The following is a 19,968-nucleotide window of genomic DNA, read 5'->3' on the forward strand; positions in this document are numbered from 1 at the left end:
AATTAAAACAATCTGTCTACCCATTCTTGTCTACCCAAATTTTACACCACTGCAGTCAACTATTAATATTTTAGGGGGTGTTTTGTAAGAAATAGCAAAAACTTAGCAAAAACTTCAGAAGAGAAGGATTTAGGGGTAGTGATTTCTGACAGTCTCAAAATGGGTGAGCAGTGTGGTCGGGCAGTAGGAAAAGCAAGTAGGATGCTTGGCTGCATAGCTAGAGGTATAACAAGCAGGAAGAGGGAGATTGTGATCCCCTTATATAGAGCGCTGATGAGACCACATTTGGAATACTTTGTTCAGTTCTGGAGACCTCACCTACAAAAAGATATTGACAAAATTGAACGGGTCCAAAGACGGGCTACAAGAATGGTGGAAAGTCTTAAGCATAAAACGTATCAGGAAAGACTTAATGAACACAATCTGTATAGTCTGGAGGACAGAAGGAAAAGGGGGGACATAATCAAAACATTTAAATATGTTAAAGGGTTAAATAAGGTTCAGGAGGGAAGTGTTTTTAATAGGAAAGTGAACACAAGGACAAGGGGACACAATCTGAAGTTAGTTGGGGGAAAGATCAAAAGCAACGTGAGAAAATATTATTTCACTGAAAGAGTAGTAGATCCTTGGAACAAACTTCCAGCAGACGTGGTTAGTAAATCCACAGTAACTGAATTTAAACATGCCTGGGATAAACATAGATCCATTGTAAGATAAAATACAGGAAATAGTATAAGGGCAGACTAGATGGACCATGAGGTCTTTTTCTCTCGTCAGTCTTCTATGTTTCTATGTTTCTAAATGCTACAAAATTACAAGTTTTTTCCTCTCCATAGTTCCCCTCCACTATGTATATGTTTTATATAACTTATTTCCATTTTACTTGGGCACTTGTATTCATCTTGGAGACATGTTTGTAATTGGCCCATTTGCAGCTTTCTGTGATTTACTTGGGAAATAGTTTCCTAATGTTAATGTTAAATACTGATTTTTATTCAATTGCCCTTGGAATTAAAAAAAGGGTTTTAAAATATAGAATGAACTTTAATTGCTTTTCCTTTTTTCTTGCAGCATCGCTATATTTTATTTGCGTTTCGGAGCACAGGTTCTTCAGGACAATTTTGTAGCGGAGCTTTCAACCAATTATCATAATTATATCCTTTCACAGTGATATCCTGCTCAAAGTTTCGATCAAATTATAGGGCAGTCATAATTGAAAAGACTAATATACAAAAAAGACTAATTTATAAAAAAGACTAATTTATGAATAAGCAATATCTGAATAAATAAATAATGGTCTATTATGTAGTCTCTAAAAATCAACAGCGACAAAACCCCCTCATTGCCCCGAAGCCTACAATTAATATTCTGAGTTTCCATTTATTATCCCAAAGATGCGGTTCAAAAGGCAACTGGACTCTCTTGTGTGTTTTTTTTCCTTTGAAAATATTTCACTTCTCATCCAAGAAGCTTCTTCAGTTCTGGCTGAATGGTGGGGAATGGTTTCATTATCAGATTATCAGTCAACCATGACTTGGATGATTGATAATCTCCATAGCCATTTCATGTGTATAAATTTAGTCTCTTCTATCATGCAACATTTAGGTCCCTGAAATAATATTATTATTAAGTCTTCCTGGCCATTTAATTCTTACTTATTTATACTGTATGTTGAATACACTAATGTTTCACCACCAGAACATCTCATTGACTCAGAGCTTATTTTTTAAAAAAACGTTTAAAATTCAATAGAAAATTAAAATAAAAAATGAACATACGCCAGAGAAAAAGGCTGATATGAAAAAAGATTAAATATGGCAACTTAAGATTGTTTGCTTGCCTGTCTCTTTTTCACCATGGTGATGAAGATCTTCATATTGGAAGGCTAGGAGAATTTCCAAGGTCAGGACTTCCAAAGACTAGTTACAACTACAGGGAAGACTCTCCGGGCATCCCAAACAAATGTAGGTTTAAATGCTGGTAGAGTGTTGACAAACTTCTGTAAAGCAGCTTCCCCCAAGGGTACCAGGTTCCGTGGAGAGAGGTTTTCCCATAGATTGGGGTGGGGTGGGGGCTGATTTCATGTGCTGCCTGCATCCCATGAATGGGGCTTCACTTGTTTCTGTAGACCAGTTTTTGGCATGCTGTGGACTGGTGCTGATCCACAGACCAAGAGACCTCTGCTGTAAAGGATCTTAGGAAACGTGTATGCAAATGAGACTGACTTTTTACTCAGTGGTTTAATGTATAAATCACTGTTGGGTGAGGAATAAAAAGTAGGGCTCACTCAGCTTTTTGAATGGTTCTCTTTAGATCTTGATGACATGTTGAATTGTTACATATGTAATGATATCCTTGACAGTTATCACCTGCAGAATTCTTATCCTTCTATGGATTATTAAATTTCTACCTATACACATTAGCCTTTGTGTATTCACCATCAAAAAATGCCCTGTATGGTAAGTTAATTTCTATTGCTTCTTTTGGCAAAATTTTGTTTTAGTTTTGTTTGAAATACATTTTGACTGACCTATGAATAAGCTATGAAGTTTAGTATCAAATGGTGCACTGCATAGTAAAATAATATTCTTTGTGGGCATTCAGATGTTATATGAAGTATTTTTAAAATTATTATTATAATGTTCAGAACTAAATTTGTTAGGTAATCTGAGCTTGGCATAGTTTCCAGGCATTTTGAGATGGGGAATGTAAAGAGAAAATGAGCCTTTAAAATTCTTGGGTATTCCATTATTCTTTGGTAAAAGAGCAAAATCTGAAACTACCCCTAAAATCTCAGTCCCAACCTCATATGTAGTGTGACCAGTAGTGTGTTGCTGCCAGTTCTTTAGAACCTGTAGCAGAAATTTGCCACTGCTTGCTAAACCAGCAGCGATGGCCGGTTTCTGCATATGCACAGAGGGTCATTCTGTGAAGTGACATAGGCACTTCCGTCGCAATGCAAACTGGTAGGGAAGGTAAGTGGAACTTACTCCTGAGTGTGACCCCCCTCTCTACAGCAATCAACAAAGGCAAGATGCCCTTGACACCCAACAGTTGACCAACTCTGATCTGTAACAATAAATAAAACACTGAAGCAAAGACAGGAGGATTTAATGTTCATTAAAGTGGCACCAAAGAGTGACAACAGGCTTTTAACAACATTTATTTTTATTTTATTTATTTATTTGTTTTGTCCAATACACAATAATACACGAGGGTTATAGAGAATATAATCAGGTAGAATGTATTAAAGGGAGAATAGAGGAGAAAATAAAGGAGTAAAATATAACTATGAGAGAATAGCAGAAAAAGTTATAGGGATAAGAGAAGATATATGAGATATGGGAGAGACTATAGGACAGGGGACGGTAGGCACTCTGGTGCCCTTATGCACGCCCCTTACTGACCTCTTAGGAACTTGGTGAGGTCAACCATGGATAGTCTAAGGGTAAAGTGTTGGGGGTTAGGGGATGATACTACAGTCTGGTAGTGAATTCCATGCTTTGATAACTCGATTACTAAAGTTGTATTTTATTTTGGAGCGGTTAATATTAAGCTTGAATCTGTTGTGGGCTCTTGTGTTGTTTTGGTTGAAGCTGAAGTAGTCTTTGACAGGCAGGACGTTGCAGCATATGATCTTGTGGGCAATACTTCGTTCATGTTTGAGGCGTCTTAGTTCTAAGCTTTCTAGACCCAGGATTTCTAGACACCCTAGTGAAGAGCTTTGCAGATCTTTGGAGACTTCTGTATGTATTTATTTATTGACGATGTATTTATTGACCACATTCTTCAAAACATCTTTCAGAATCTCAGTTGAAAGACAACCCTGCCTTTTCCATGTTGAATGATTCAGATGATGATGTTATCTACGGGTAAGTAAGACTTGTAATAATGTCACCAGTCCCACTTTGTTTCTATACTGTTCTATAAAAACATATTTTTGTGGGGTTATTTTTGCCAGATCTCTCCATTTTCTACATGTAAAAAAAAATCCCAGAAGTTGTTTTTGTAATAAAAATAAATGATAAGGAAGTACTCCTGGAATGAATATATGGCAAAGGTTGTCATTGAGGCATAAATTGTGAAACTACTGTTGTGAGTGTGAGTTCCCCCCTCCCCCAAAAGAATAAAACTTCTATAAAAAGATGGCAACTTTTTTTTAAATAAATTTTTATTACAAACCCCCCCCCCCAACATACATATTTTATCAGGGATGGGCTCTAAGCTACCTCGCTGCCGGTTCGTTTCCTCATTCCTCATGCGCCATGTGGCTGCACCTTGTGGGTGCGCATGGCAATTTTAATAAAAATTCCACCAAAAAAGAGAGCAGAAAACAAGATACCGGAAACTCAGCTTCTGCGCATGCTGGCTGGGGAATTCTGGGAGTTGAAGTCCAGATATCTTCAAGTTGTCAAGGTTGGGAAACACTGCTTTAAACAAATACAATCAAAATTAAATTACACTGATTACTGTATACCCTGCTTCTAAAACAATAATTTTTTGGTGTGTGTGTGGTGGGGGGGAGTGTTTCAAACAGGCTGAAAGTAAATAAACGAATATAGTTTGCATACTTACCTGGAAAAAGCTCAAATTGAAAATAATAAAGTTTATTCCAAAATTTAAATTATATATAATTGTAATATTTCTGCTACTTATGTGTAAAGTATCATTTCTTAAATATGTTTGGACAGGAGTGACTATGAAGAAATGCCACTTCAGAACGGCCAGACTATCAGAGCTAAGTTCAAAGAGGAATCGGACAGTGATTAAATTTGCACAGCAGCAGTCAAGAATATGGAACAAGAGTAATGTTATCTTTGCTATATAGTCAAGTGAACCTTGCCTTTGATGGAAGTATGTCTATTATTCCAGTCATTTTCTGTTTACAAAACTAAAATGGATGGGAGTGAGAAATGAATGTTTAGTAACATTTAAAGAAACTTGTGGTTTACCCGCCCCCTCTTGTAAAACTCGGTAGCAACTGGATTCATTGATGGACAGAATGCTGTGGAATTAGATTAATAAATCAACATGCTTTGGGGGAGTCTTAGCTTGTTATGGATTAACACAGTGGTGGGTTGCTCCAAATTTGGACCAGTTCTTAGAACTAGTAGCGGTGGCAGGAGGCTCCGCCAGCTACCCAAGATCTTTTTGCGCATACACAAAAGCTTCTGCACATGTGCAGAAGCAGTGCGAGCACAAGTGCACGCACAAACCCGTGGCAAATGAATTTGGAACCCACCACTGGATTAACAACTGAATAGTGGATTTCCTAGTTGCTTCATTACTAATATAAGAGAATATTTGCAGCTCAGGGTTGAACTCTCTGAGTTTGGTTGTTTCCTTGCAAACATTTCATTATCCAATTAGATAATAGGTTCCGTGCTAAAAGGGAATAGGATTTGTTCTGTTCATATATGGTGGCTTGCCCTGTCAGTGTTGGTGGGAGTGTTGTTTTCTTCTTGATTCTTCCTTGATTAGGCTGTGGTTTATTGTTTTGATTATTATGCTTCATTACTATTTATGACTGCGCTTCATTACTATTTAAATGGTGGCAATACTCCGCATTTTAAAAATGCCAAAGTAATTTATCTTGAAGCTGCATATTGTAGCATCAGGACAATACACCATCTCCCAACTTCTCTAGATTCTAAAGTTAGGTGGAAATTGAGCTGATGGTTTTGGCTCTGAAGAAATGAGTAGAATATTACCACAGGCATGCAGTAATTGCATATTCCGGAATAATTCAATACATAATTGATGTTTTGAATTCATAAAACTGAAATTTCTTCCTGTTGTTTTCTACTGTGGACAATTGATTTCCACAGCAGCTCATTCGTTCTGAGATACCAGTGTAGTTGTGTTTGTTTAGAAGACAGGACAAATTGAGAAGGAATTATTTGGAAGCTGATTTATCTTAAAGTAATGCTAACATTTAAATGCATGGCAATTTTGAATTAAAAGCAAAGCCTTCTGCTGATGTTAGGTTTTTTTAAGGGAACATATATCACACTCTTCCATCAGAAAAACGTTCTGAATATTTTAATACATTGAACATTATTAAGTATATTAAGTGCTGTAGTTTAGAAACATGCAGTAAATGTTAAGTATGGTGGCTACTGAAATGAGCACTTGCTCATTTTATAACCTGGTAGGATCTAAAATGGGGGTTGATTCATATTTTTTTTTTTTGGATGAATACTCCATTGGCATAGTTATAACTTTCAGATTTGCACAGCATTCAGGTAACAAAACTCTGGAAGAATTATATGAATAAAATATGGTCATGTGGCATTCCCTTAGACTGGCCTTTGCTTCATGGCTGCTTTGTATGTGGGCTATAATGTGGAATTAATTGTTATTATTGTACGTGTAGAATAGGAATGAAGAGCTCTGTAGCAAACAGCAAGTGTCTAGATATCATGATGTGATTTCTTGATTTTAATTGCAGCTATCTTGGTGTTTCTCAGACTTTTAAAAATCTTATCCTCAAACATAAATAAAGTAACCTCTTCTGTAAATTTCTTATTCTTGCTAGAAAAATAAACTACTGAAGTTCAGTGTGATAACTGGAATGAGGATACCAGTTAACAGTGCACTAAAAATACCTTTTACTCTTAAATCTAGTTGGATTCTATGAATTCATTTCATTGGATTAACATTATGGAGCTCTATTTTCCCTGCTTTCATAGTACATCTTCCTTTCTCAATCACTCCAGTAACCTTCTTAAAGACATGAAGCTCTTATAACCTGTGAAATAAAACTTGAATGATATGTAAGAATTAAAGCCCTGTTTAAATTACAGGTAAAATTAAATGCATTCCCAGTGTTCACCCTTGGGTTTTGATAGCCATTTCTTGCTTTAGGTCTTGTTTTAAGTTCAAGCTTCAGGAAGCCTAGTCATGTGGCATTCCCTTAGACTGGCCTTTGCTTCATGGCTGCTTTGTATGTGGGCTATAATGTGGAATTAATTGTTATTATTGTACGTGTAGAATAGGAATGAAGAGCTCTGTAGCAAACAGCAAGTGTCTAGATATCATGATGTGATTTCTTGATTTTAATTGCAGCTATCTTGGTGTTTCTCAGACTTTTAAAAATCTTATCTTCAAACATAAATAAAGTAACCTCCTCTGTAAATTTCTTATTCTTGCTAGAAAAATAAACTACTGAAGTTCAGTGTGATAACTGGAATGAGGATACCAGTTAACAGTGCACTAAAAATACCTTTTACTCTTAAATCTAGTTGGATTCTATGAATTCATTTCATTGGATTAACATTATGGAGCTCTATTTTCCCTGCTTTCATAGTACATCTTCCTTTCTCAATCACTCCAGTAACCTTCTTAAAGACATGAAGCTCTTATAACCTGTGAAATAAAACTTGAATGATATGTAAGAATTAAAGCCCTGTTTAAATTACAGGTAAAATTAAATGCATTCCCAGTGTTCACCCTTGGGTTTTGATAGCCATTTCTTGCTTTAGGTCTTGTTTTAAGTTCAAGCTTCAGGAAGCCTAATTATTTAATTCCAAGGCATCAATTAGAAAGTATTTCCCTTTGTGCTAATTTGTTAGTATTCTCCGCTCCATCACATGCAAATCAGATGGTTCTTCAATGCATGCAAGAAATAATAGTAGAGATGCTTAATAGGTATGCAGGGATAGATCCCAAACACACCCAAATTTGTAATAAAAATGGAAATAATCCCAAACTATTAATACGATAAACTCATTTTTCTATTACTGAAACACAGATACTTAAAAAGGACAAAGTGGGGGTTGCAGGTCAAATATTCTATATGTGTAGTTATGTGATCAATTCAATTCTGTACTCTGTAATACTTTCTGTAAATCATGTCTTTGGTGTATGTGAAAAGTCTCGCTTTTCTTTATGGTAATATCTTAAGTGTGCCAAGCTTATAGTGTTTAAAATGGTAAAACAAAATACCTTCCTCTGATTTTTTTGTATTGCGGACTCATGAAAAGTTGTTGGTTTTTTTTTAAAAAGTATATATTGTTTTAATGTTATTTTGAGTTGTTTTTCTAAGGTTTACATTCAATTTGTGCAAAAGGATAAAAGAAAAACCTGTGGTGTTTCCCTAATGTATCTGAAGTTGGTGACAGGAAAAACTACAAAGACTCTTCCAGCGATGTCTTGCTGACAAATGGCATTAGATTCAACACAAAGTGTCCAAGTTTTATTGAATATGGTTCACAGGTTATTTCAACCTGAATTCATTTGTTTCTGTAGAATTGTGTATTCAATTCAGTGCCCCTAAAGTTCATTTGACCTTGGGAATTTCAGGTGGCTTTGTTTTCGACCTACTAATGTTAGCTATAAACTGTATATCACTGAAGTTGCCTGCACTAGTTCAACCAACTAAAATATCTAGCAAACATGCTATTTCCAAAACATTTTGATCCTTATTCCTATTTGCAAAATGTTTGTCTGACCTTTTGATATTTTTAGTATACAATTAGAATTTATCCTGCATTTATTACTTTAAGGAGGCACTGTCAGCAAGAAAATCAAGGACTTTCTTAAATCTCTCCCACTCAGTGATTAGAATTGAGTTACAGGCAGTTTTCGATTTAACATCATCCATTTAATGACTATTCAAAATTACGACAGCCTTGTAAAATTACTAGTTCTTGCACTTGCAACTGTTGCAGTGATCACAATTTGCAATCCACCCAGTCAGTTTGCAACAAGTAAAGCTAATGGGGGAAGCTGAGTTCCCTTAACAACTACATAGTTCACTTAACATCCAGCGATTCCCTTAACTACTGCAGCAAAAACAAAGGTGGCAAAATTGGGCACAACTCACTTAATGATGACCTCTTTAGTGACAGAATGACTGGTCCCAATTGGGGTCATAAGTCAAGAACTACCTGTAGACCATGTATCTTATATAATTTTGTAAACTGTAAACTTATGAGTTAAACATTTTCTGATGAATTCGCCTGGATTAGTTTCTTTAAATAATTTAGCATTTAGGAGCCTTGGTGGCTCAGTAGTTGGAATGCAGTACTTGCAGGATACTTCTGCTGACTGCCAGCTTCCCAGAAGTTTGGAAGTCTGAATCTCACTGGCTCAAAGTTGACTCAGCCTTGCTTTTGATAAAATGAGGACCCAGATTGTTGGGGGCAATGCGCTGACTCTGTAAACCGCTTAGAACGGGATATAAAGCACTGTGAAGGGGTATATAAGTCTAAGTCAGCGGTTCTCAACCTTTCTAATACTGTGACCCCTTAATACAGTTCCTCATGTTGTGGTGACCCTCAACCAAAAGTCTAGCATCAATTCTCCCAATAGAGCCTTAAGCCGATTGTCAGGAAAGTCAGACACCCCCACTGCAAACTCTGATTGGTCGGATTGTAAAAATTAGTTCCAAGGCACCAGAATAGAAGTTTTAGTTCCTAACACCATGAGAAATTTGTCTTTTCCCGTAGTCTTAGGTGATTCCTGTGAAACAGTCGTTTGACCCACAATAAGGAGTCCCGACCCCCACGTTGAGAACCACTGGTCTAAGTGCTATTGCATGGGATGAATTAGGCACATCTTCCCTTCTCCTTTTGTTCATATGTTTGAAAAGAGGCAAGTCCAATGGTGATCACTTTTGCAAGGAACAAGTCTATCATTGCCTTTTTCATATGTAATGTGATTGTTTTCAGTTTTGGAAAACTCAGCAGGAAATTTCCAAATACATAAAAAATTACATCTAACTGGGAAAAATCCAATAAAGATTAGTGCTGCTCCTCTTTTTGTATTTCCTTCTTATTGGAAATTGAGACTATTTTTCAGGCACATTATTAATCACAGAATAATTTTGCATGTACAGTATGCAATGGTGTAATGAGAAGGGATCTATTTCACACTTTGTTAAGAGAATACCGAGGGAGCTCTTTCAGTTAAGAAGATTCACTTGGATACCAATATATTTTCACAGTAGGAAGCTAGGGAGCTATTAGTAAAAAGGGGTTTTAATACCACTTTCACTTACAGCTCTTGGGTGGGGTTCATTATAAAATGGCTGGTCAGTATTATGGGTACTTCAGACTCTCCTTTAATGTACTCAATTTTTAAGTGGACTTCAATAATTCTGATGTTAGTAGTTAGGAATTTTACCCCCTCCCAAGCCTGAATATTTTGTTTTAAAACGTCCTGTGACAATGCCATATTTGCTTTAGTGAAAGCAGCTGCTTTTTAAGAAAATCAATCATTGGATAGAATAACTGGTTAAACCAGGGAAGAAGCAGATTGTGTAGGACAGGGAGATAATGTCCCATTACACTGCCATGAAGCCAGTCAGGTTTAGCTTTTGTTAATGAGGTTAACCACGTTTTCATAAAAATATTAGAAAAGGATAGAAACTGAGGCTTTTTCAGTACCACCAAGAGCAACATAAGTTACCATTAAGTGCAACATGCTTGGGAATTAGAAAAGTTAGGTGGTATGTTGAAAAAAATCAACTCTTTTAATGATGATTTTAATTCCAATTTTGTGCATGTTTATTCAGAAGTAAATGCTATTAAGCTTTAAGGTCACATTTGATACAAAACCTGAGGGGTGGGGAAACCTGTAATTGTGCAATCATTGCACATTAGCTCTATGGCTCTTTTGTAGTGTTTGTTGTCTTATGCTCCACTTGTGCCAATATATACTGTATATCGAAAAACCCTTTCAGCACTATTCAACAGATTTCAATATTTTTAAACAGCTCTGTAACAAGGCAAATACAGAAAATTTTATATCAAAACGTGGCTAGTGCTTTTTTTTTTCAAAACGGCTATGTTAATGAGTACATTGTAAATTTAATTTTGCTTGAAGAAGGGATATGCATGGTTTATTGTAATATGTAATCTCTGGGCTTCAGGGAATCTGCTGTTTGTAATTATGATGAGGTTTGGAATATGAAACAGAATTTTCCCACAGCATAAAATAATATTCAATGTAACGTTAAGGGTTTTTTTTAAGCGAATACTAGAAATAGTGCAAAATAAAAATCATGCAATTCAATTTGTTCATAATAAAAATTTTATACTGAACTTCTGTGTTAATGTCAATTAGTCTTTCTTTGAGTTTTACCCATGCTTCACAGGGGAATGCCAGCCAAAACAAAATACCCAGGAAGCTAATGAGATTAAGGGATAATAATACTTTTTCAGAACTTCAGCATGTTAAATACAGACTATGAAAATTAGGGCAAAGATACCTTCAAATCAAACTCAGTTCCTGATGATCCCATTAACATACCGACAGCATTTTTTTTTTTAAAGATGGGTTGCGGATTCCAAATACTATCCTGGCCTTAATCTGCTTGCTTTCAAAACCAGCAAAGGTCAGCCACTGCTGCAATCATGACATTCTCCTCATTTTAATTTTTTTTAAGTTTTAGGAACAAAGATACACAAATTCAGAGCTTCAATAATTTAATAAACAAACAAATCTAGAGTGAAAATCAGTCTTACCCACACAGGTGGAGTAAAGCTATAGAAGTGCAGCAAATTTCAGGTTTTAGCACCTTGAGAAAAAGTCCTTAAAGTGTTAAGACAGAGTTTGGATGTGAACAAGGGATCATGCTTATATGACAGTACTGAAATTTCTTTCCTGTTTTTCCTCAGAAAGAATGGGGCATTCTTAAGTTATTCATCAAATTCAGTTTGAGTGGACTTAAAGCAATGACAAGATCTGAAGAATTTCAAGGCAATTATATTGCAAGTCCAAAGGCACTGACAATACAGTACATAGTCTTGTTCTCCCATCTTACAGTGCAGGCTCCTACAAAAAAATCACACAACAGTAACCAGTTAGTCACATAAACACAAGATATAGATTAGTGCATCTGTACTGTAATCCAGGCATTTAAGTCTGTGGTAAAGTCTTTTCATAAGCTTGAGTAGAAACATAGAAATAGGAACATAGAAGACTGATGGCAGAAAAAGACCTCATGTAGTCTGCCCTTATACTATTTTCTGTATTTTATCTTAGGATGGATATATGTTTATCACAGGCATGTTTAAATTCAGTTTATTTATTTATTTATTGGATTTATATGCCGCCCCTCTCTGGAGACTCGGAGCGGCTAACAACAACAATAAAACAGTGTACAATAGTGGTTCCAGAGGGCCGGGGCCGCCACAGAGAAGGCTCTTCCTCTGGGTCACGCCAAGTGACATTGTTTAGTTGACGGGACCCGGAGAAGATCCACTCTGTGGGACTTAACTGGTCGCTGGGATTCGTGCAGCAGAAGGCGGTCCCTGAGATAATCTGGTCTGGTGCCATGAAGGGCTTTATAGGTCATAACCAACACTTTGAATTGTGATCGGAAACTGATCGGCAACCAATGCAGACTGCGGAGTGTTGGGAAATCCCATGATTGCTCTCACAGCTGCATTCTGCACGATCTGAAGTTTCCGAACATTCTTCAAAGGTAGCCCCATGTAGAGAGCATTACAGTAGTAGAGCTTCAAGGTGATGAGGGCATGAGTGACTGTGAGCAGTGACTCCCGGTCCAAGTAGGGTCGCAACTGGTGCACAAAGCGAACCTGGGCGAACGCCCCCCTCGCCACAGTTAAAAGATGTTTCTCTAATGTGAGCTGTGGATCAAGGGGGACGCCCAAGTTACTGTGGATTTATCTACCACGTCTGCTGGAAGTAGTATTTAATACAAAAACTACTGTTATTTAAACTGAAAGTGAACCCATTTTGAGTTTCCTGTACTGCCTATTTTAAGGGAGTTTTCCTTTACCAAACAAATCTAACGTGAAAATCAGGAAGGGAGAATAAGTAATTGCAGCCATGAGTCGGGGTCAGATGAATGCACTAGAACCATAAGTTTGGAAATGTAAAAAAATTATTTCACCCAAAAGAAAGAGCTTTCAGAATTATACATTTTTTCCTGTAAAAAAGTACAACAATATCAATTTGGAAAGAATTTTATACCATCAGCGGCATTGTCCCAGAAGCAAGAGTTTGCAGTGTGAAGTCCAGCGCCATTCTTTTGCATAATCACACAGGTCACTAAAAATTATAGACAAAAAATACTGTTAAAAAAAGCATAAGGACATGCAACACAATTATATCTGATTTTGCAAAGGATATTACTATCAGAATCTCCCCACCTTTAAAATGTCAAGCTTAATTTTTCTGAAAAAATTAAAATTTCTGAAAAATACACAATAATTAACTTACCTACATATTTGAATGGTTTCCCCAGCTTTGTCAACTGACTTAAAATCTGCTCCACAACAGTTGTAGTCCATTGGTTCACCTTGCTATGCAGATATGCATTGCCACCTATTGTTCCTTCTATGGCCTAGAGGTAGAAAAAGATTAAATGTAGACCACTAAATTCTTATAGTTCTATTTTAAAATTCACACATCAGCCTCAGAAATTAGAATTGGTATGCAAACCTTTTCTTCCCCATTAATTCATTTTTGACAAAAAGAGATACCGGTATGTATACAAGTGTGAACTTTTATTGTGGGGATGAACTCTCCATCTCCATGGCAGTGGGGAGAAACCCATAGATAACTGCTACCTCAATAGTATTGTTTAAAACTTCAAGAACAAAGAAGATAGCTGCAATATAACTTAAAGAAGCAGGCAAAAATAGTGGATTAGCTGGCATTATATAGCCATGATGGACACAAATTGTAACTGGATGGGTGGGAATTGGATTTGGTATTGTGTACTGTACTGTTTTTTATTATTGTTGTGAGCTGCCCCGAGTTTGCGGAGAGGGGCGGCATATAAATCCAATAAACCATAAACCATAACCACAAGCAATGCTGTACAAAACCAAAATGGTGGCTATTCTTTTTAAAAGTTGACCTGAGAGGAAACTCACCTCGTAATAGGTCTCTCAGTTTGATCCCCAGAATTCCCTGAGATTCAATTACACTGCCTGCTATTTGGAGGGATAAGTCAAACAAACTTTCCTTTAACCCTTCCATCATCTGAAACTCCTGATGTAGACTTTTCCCACATTCACTAAACCAGTTAGAAGCATTACTCCTACCTATATCATTTGCTAAGGAATTGGTTCATTTGAGTGCATTCGAGTTTTGCCAGAAGATACACATGCAACTATTTGAATGATTGCTGTCTCCTAATATTTGCCTGGTCAATTTGAACAACGTCATCTATAAGGATAGAAGCATGCCCTGTCTATAGCAGTCCCTGCCCCCTGTAATGAGATTCTCAATGGCTCCCAATCTGTTGTTGAACAGGGACAGCCCTTCCTTCTTTCTCTCCAGTCAGTCACTCTTGCCATCTTTCATTTTAACTAGTGTTATGGTCATTTCTTTGTTTTGCAGCCAATAAGATTCTTAGCAGTGAGAGAGGAAAAACAGCATAACCTACTAACTAAATGGGATTATTCTTATTTTCTTTGAATGAAATTAAACCTTTCTACTCTAGTCTTAATGCTGACCAGCCACAGTTAATCCCTTCTTAAAATAAAACGGATGCTATCAGGGCATGCTTACATAGAGATTATGTTTATATATTTAGCATGTGCAGAGTCTTTGACCGTCTTTCACTGCATATTATTAAGCCTTAGTTATTAAGGGTATTTTTCCTCCTGAAGGATTTTTAAAATTAAGAAACTATTACTGAGGAACATTTACATTTGATTAGCCTTGGAATTCACAGAAATGAGTTTATCTTAGATATTATTTTTATAGCTTTAGTAAATTATTAACTATAATTTATGGTAATTTAAAAAGGATTCTTGTGCTTTCTGTATTGTAATGCTTAGTATAACAGGGCATGTTCTAAGCTTCCTCTGAATTGTTAGGGCAGTTGCTATAACAAGAGATTAGCAAATAAGACACTGGTACCTTGACAACTATTAACCAGACTATAATCTGAGCTAAAATAATGAACTCTTGATTCTATATTAACAATGCAGCAGAAAATGTTTCCATTCCAATGGCATAAATTTGCATTCTATAAGTATTTAGACTAAACTATCCAAAAGGACATAAGAATTCTATTTCAAAACATTGAACTGAAATGGATATGGAGGAAAAGGGTGTACTGGGAAAGCAGTAACTTGAAGACACCGAAGAACTGGCTGTAGAATTGGAAGTCATGGCTAAAGTTTGTCAAACTTTTTTGCCTAAGCATGGATTAAAATTGATGGCATGGAATCAAAGCTCCACATATGAGAAAAAGATTTGTCATTATCTGAGAAATCCGAATCATGTCTCATCCAGGAGACACACATGGAAAAAAAAGAATCCATAGATACAAGTTATTAACAATTTGTTGCTGAAGTTGGGGTTTAATACAGCAAAGTAGTCTCTTTTGCCTTAGTGAGCCATGGAAATCAATGTATTCCTAACACTATTTATCTAGATTTAAAAGTTATAAATTATCCAGGTCTAATTACATGAGACAAAGGCCTGAGCTGGATATGCTTAACCATTCAAATCATTTTTATGAATACAGGTCTCTTAGGACATAAAAAGATACATATTGGCTGGGATTCAGAAATACCTAGGCATGTCCATGAAGTTATTTTTCTGTGTTAACCAACATTATGCAAACATTGAAAATAAATCAGAAAACCTGGTGTTCAGAAATGGAACATACCTCCTGGGCTATTGCTGCCTGGCCCTCTCCTCCAAAGAAAGAAGGAAATAGAGAGCTTTAAAGTCCACCTAAAATGTCATTAGAAGGAATGCTCAAGGGATTTCCAGAATTTCTATCCCATTGTATGCAGTTCCTTTACACCTTGCAAATCCACTCCTTAAAACAAAAGCTGCTCTGTAAAAGGGGAGCTTGATGCAGTTAAAACAGCAGTCTATCTCCATTTGCACAAACATTTTGCACATACACTAAATATTGTTATGAAAACAATAGTAAGTAAGCTTACTTTGGTTTAGTTACTAATGTTTATCTTAGGAACCTTACAGCACTGAAAGTGGTTTTACAGTTGGAACTATTATGGAGCCAAGTTACAATTTCTTCATTGTTGTTAGTTGCAAAGTCATGTCCGACCCATTGTAACTGCATGGACATTCCTCCAGACCTTCCTGTTCTCTGCTATCCTCTGGAGTTCATTTAAGCTCATGCCTACTGCTTCAGTGACTCCCATCCAGCCACCTCATTCTCTGTCATCCCTTTCTTTTGTCCTCAATCTTTCCCAGCATTAAGCTCTTCTCTAATGAGTGCTTCTCATTTGGTGGCCAAAGTATTTGAGTTTCATCTTCAGGATCTGACCTTCTAAAGAACAGTCAGGGTTGATCTCCTCTAGGACTGACTGGTTTGATTGCCTTGAAATCCAAGGGACTCACAGGAGTCTTCTTTAGCACCACAGTCCAAAGATCTCAAATCTTTGGCACTCAACCTTTCTTATGGTCTAACTTTCGCAACTTTCACACAGCTATCAATTTTTACATTGCAACTGGGAAAACCATAGCTTTGACTATAAGCGTTGACTTTTTTGACAGGGTGAAATTCTTTGAAATGTGTGGGATTCTATAGAATGTGGGAAAATATAATCTGTACTTTGCTACCATTAAATGGATTCAGAGCTGGTTGAACAAATGTATTTACTGAATAAACTTTGGCCAGGATCATGTTTCTTCTAAAGGAGGTTGTCTGTGACTGGTGGTAGTGGTTACCTCCAGGTTTATACCTACCCGGAGTAAGATGCCCTGGTAATAACAACCCATATCCTGATTATGATTTGGTTGGAATGCTTCAACATGCTGACCAGCCTTTGGAGATAATCTGGATGTTGCAGCTTCTTCAGAATCTATTAGCCAAATTATCAGTAAAGCAAACCCTCTATTTTTGTCATGTTTACTAAGAAATATTCCTATGATTATGCAAGGTTTTACTCCCATTAATAAGTGGGCTTATACTTCAATGTGATGCAATATTTATTTCTCAAGCTGTAGAAGTGATAAATTCTTCTTTTGAAGGGAGACACAGTGTCATGCAAACAGTTATTTGGTACAATGAAAATGTAAACAAGTAATAAAGTGTTAACTGGCACAACCACCTTCCTAAAAACAACTCATTTGAGGATTACAGAGATTTAATAACAATGCGAGATCATATTAATGTATAAGAACCTACCTCTTTTATAATGTTGCTTACTTCATCCACAACAAATGCAGTCTTTAAAAAAACACATAAATATTTTAATTACATTATGCAAAACTAAAAATAGTGCCACTGCAATAAATACTTCACTCATTCAATTGACTTAAGATCCTAGATCTGAGAGCACTTGTAGCTTATTTTGATTTAACAGGCTGTAACACTTTCCTAGCGTCTCACAAAGGAGCAAGAAGTTCCATGTTTCCTTAAGTATATAAATGACAGATATGACAATATAATAGTCAAGACGACAATGGCCCACCAGAGGTTCTTGCCTTGAGCTAGGGTGATGGTTGAGCAGAGAGGATGTCTGATCTGCCATATGAGTGGGGGAAATACTGTTCTTTTTAGTCATATTTTTATGGGTTGTTCTGTGCTGGCTTGTTAGAATCATTTTATGAGATAGGCAGCCATATAAGTCGTATAAATAAAATTTTAAAACAATGCATAATAATAAGTGCAGACATTAATCACAGAAAAAAGCACTATTTTCTCATCCCGGTAACAATAGTTTTCTGCAGGCACCCTGGCTGCATGTCTGACAGAGATATGGCTTAACTCATTAAGACGGAGGACTGCTTTTATTTTTTTATTTAAAAAAAAAATTCTGAACTCTTATCATCGTGAGCCAGCACTCTCATTTGGTGGTAGTCACACAGAATTATAGACAGACAGATGATAGATAAAATAGATGAGATATATAGATTAGTTTGATTTATAGATTAGATGATAAATAGATTAGATTGCTAAATAGATTTCAGTGATGGCGAACCTATGACACGGGTGCCATAGGTGGCACACAGAGCCATATCTGCTGGCATGAGAGCCGTTGCCCTAGTTCAGCTCCAATGTGCATGTGTGCCAGCCAGCTGATTTGAGGCTCTGGGAGCGTGTTTTTGGCTTCCAGAGAGTCGGGGGGGGGGAATGGGGGAGGGCGCTTTTACCCTCCGCCCACTCCAAGGAAGCCTTTGGAGCCTGGGGAGGGATGAAAAATGAGTCTACTGGGCCCGCCAGATGTTGGGAAATAGGCTGTTTCCAGCCTCCAAAGGGCCTCTGTGGTCATCCGAGCATGCGCAATAGCACATGTGCATGGTCTTTTGACACCCAAGGAAAAAGAGATTCGCCATCACTGGATTAGATTGATAGATTAGATAGATAGACAGACAGATAAAGATAGATGACAGATATATAGATTAGATTGATAGATGATAGAGCAGGTTTGGGGCAGTGGTTAGAGTGCAGCACTGCAGGCTACTTCAGCTAACTGCTAGCTCTAGTTCAGCAGTTCAAATCAGACCACTGGCTCAAGGTTGACTCAGCCTTCCATCCTTCCGAGGTGGGTAAAATGAGGACCCAGATTGTTGGGGGCAATATGCTGATTCTGTAAACGGCTTAGAGAGGGCTGTAAAAGCACTACAAAGTCTAAATGCTATTGCTAATGCTATAATGCTATTGTTAGATAGATAGATAGATAAAACAGATTAGATTGACATATAGATTAGATGATAGATATACACAGAAGATGACAGATATAGATTGATAGATGATAGATAAGATATATAGATTAGATTGATAGATGATAGATATAGATATATGTAAGGTAGATGATAGACACATGGATTAGATTGATGATAGTTATAGATACATAGAAGATAGATTCTATCTATCTATCTATCTATCTATCTATCTATCTATCTATCGAAATAGATAGATAGAGATAGAGATAGAGAGATAGATAGATAGAGAGAGAGAGAGAGAGAGAGAGAGAGAGAGACAGACAGACAGACAGACAGACAGACAGACAGAGACAGAGACAGAGACTAGAGTTGGAAGGAATCTTGGAAGTCTTAAAGTCCTGGGCAGGAAACCCTATTTACCATTTCAACATATCTAACAAACCCATCGCCCCCGCGTTAACCCGGAAAAGAGCAGCGCGGCCACGGAAGGCCGCTGGGGCGTGAACGAACGGCATTCTCTCTGTCGCCTTTGGGAAGGCGAGGAAAGCCCAGGCGTGGGGAAGAGGAGCAACAATGGGGAAGGGGCGTGTCTCGACCGGAGAGGCTACCCGGAACCTCTCTTGTCTCCAAAGATCCGCTACAGTCGGGCCTGCGACGGAGCTCCGTCCCGGAGAATGCGGTTTACCTCCTCGGCAGACTGGAGCTCATCCATCGTCCTCCTCCTGCTGACTCAGCTCGGCTCCAACCCTCCGCGCGTTCGTTGGGCGCTACGCGACGAACTCCCTCCCCCCTCCTCTTTCTTCTTCCTTCTGCGGTTGCGCACTTCAGCCAATCATCCGACGCAGACCGGGCATGGCCGATTGGGAGGGGGGGGGTGTTTTGTTTTTTTTAACCTGCTCGCGGGACTCTCTAGGCTTCCAACGCTTCCCCTTTCTGGATTGTGACGTATACTGTCACGTGAGACGTTGCGGGCTTCAGATAGGAGGAAATGATTAATGCTTCTTCCTTAGTCAGCTAAGGCAGGCGTTTCCAACCTTGGCCACTAAGCCTGGTGGACTTCAACTCCCAGCAAAGCTGGCTGGGGTATTCTGGGAGTTGAAGTCCGCCAGGCTTAACGTAGCCAAGGTTTGATCGCCCTGAGCTAAGGAACTAATCTCGCGTTTGCAAGCTGGGAGGGTTGGCCATGTTTTTTTCAAACTTGACAGATGGTTGGGTTTCAATGCTTTGGGAGCTGAAATCCACCCTACTTAAATTTATTTATTTCATGTTTTGTCACGTACGTATTGGTGGTATACAAAGATATAATATGTATATATATATGATGCTAGTAAAAGAGAAACATTAGGGGGACTGTGTGGAATCTGAAAAGTCAGGACTCCGGTAGTTTAA

General features: G+C 37.6%; 2 protein-coding genes across 3 annotated transcripts in view; one reads left to right on the plus strand and one right to left on the minus strand.

Moving 5' to 3' along the window:
* TMEM181 (transmembrane protein 181) overlaps nt 1–11,045 on the plus strand; it is a 42,394-nt gene extending 31,349 nt beyond the window's left edge. For both annotated transcript variants that reach the window (XM_070733782.1, XM_070733783.1), the window contains exons 14-17: nt 1,072–1,154; nt 2,370–2,459; nt 3,806–3,872; nt 4,692–11,045. In XM_070733782.1, the coding sequence (XP_070589883.1) occupies nt 1,072–1,154; nt 2,370–2,459; nt 3,806–3,872; nt 4,692–4,770 (319 nt within the window). In that variant the 3' untranslated portion in view covers nt 4,771–11,045. The remainder of the gene's footprint in view (nt 1–1,071; nt 1,155–2,369; nt 2,460–3,805; nt 3,873–4,691) is intronic.
* Nucleotides 10,488–19,413, minus strand: DYNLT1 (dynein light chain Tctex-type 1). Its single transcript, XM_070733784.1, has 5 exons — nt 19,265–19,413; nt 17,099–17,140; nt 13,195–13,318; nt 12,946–13,023; nt 10,488–11,781 (listed from the first exon to the last, which is right to left on the minus strand). Exons 1-5 carry the CDS (start codon nt 19,289–19,291, stop codon nt 11,711–11,713), a joined length of 342 nt encoding a protein of 113 aa, XP_070589885.1. The 5' UTR covers nt 19,292–19,413; the 3' UTR covers nt 10,488–11,710.
* Between the last annotated feature and the right edge of the window lie 555 nt (nt 19,414–19,968).

The sequence above is a fragment of the Erythrolamprus reginae genome, chromosome 1, assembly GCF_031021105.1.
Source record: "Erythrolamprus reginae isolate rEryReg1 chromosome 1, rEryReg1.hap1, whole genome shotgun sequence".
Lineage (NCBI taxonomy): Eukaryota > Metazoa > Chordata > Lepidosauria > Squamata > Dipsadidae > Erythrolamprus > Erythrolamprus reginae.

Bases quoted from the DNA above. Each gene is read 5' to 3' on its own strand.
- DYNLT1 (XM_070733784.1), bottom strand. From the start codon at position 19,291: ATGGATGAGCTCCAGTCTGCCGAGGAG. The intron at 17,141-19,264 runs GTAAACCGCATT...GTTTTTTTAAAG, and splicing joins AGCTCCAGTCTGCCGAGGAG to ACTGCATTTGTTGTGGATGA. The intron at 13,319-17,098 runs GTAGGTTCTTAT...TTCTACCTCTAG, and splicing joins TAAGCAACATTATAAAAGAG to GCCATAGAAGGAACAATAGG.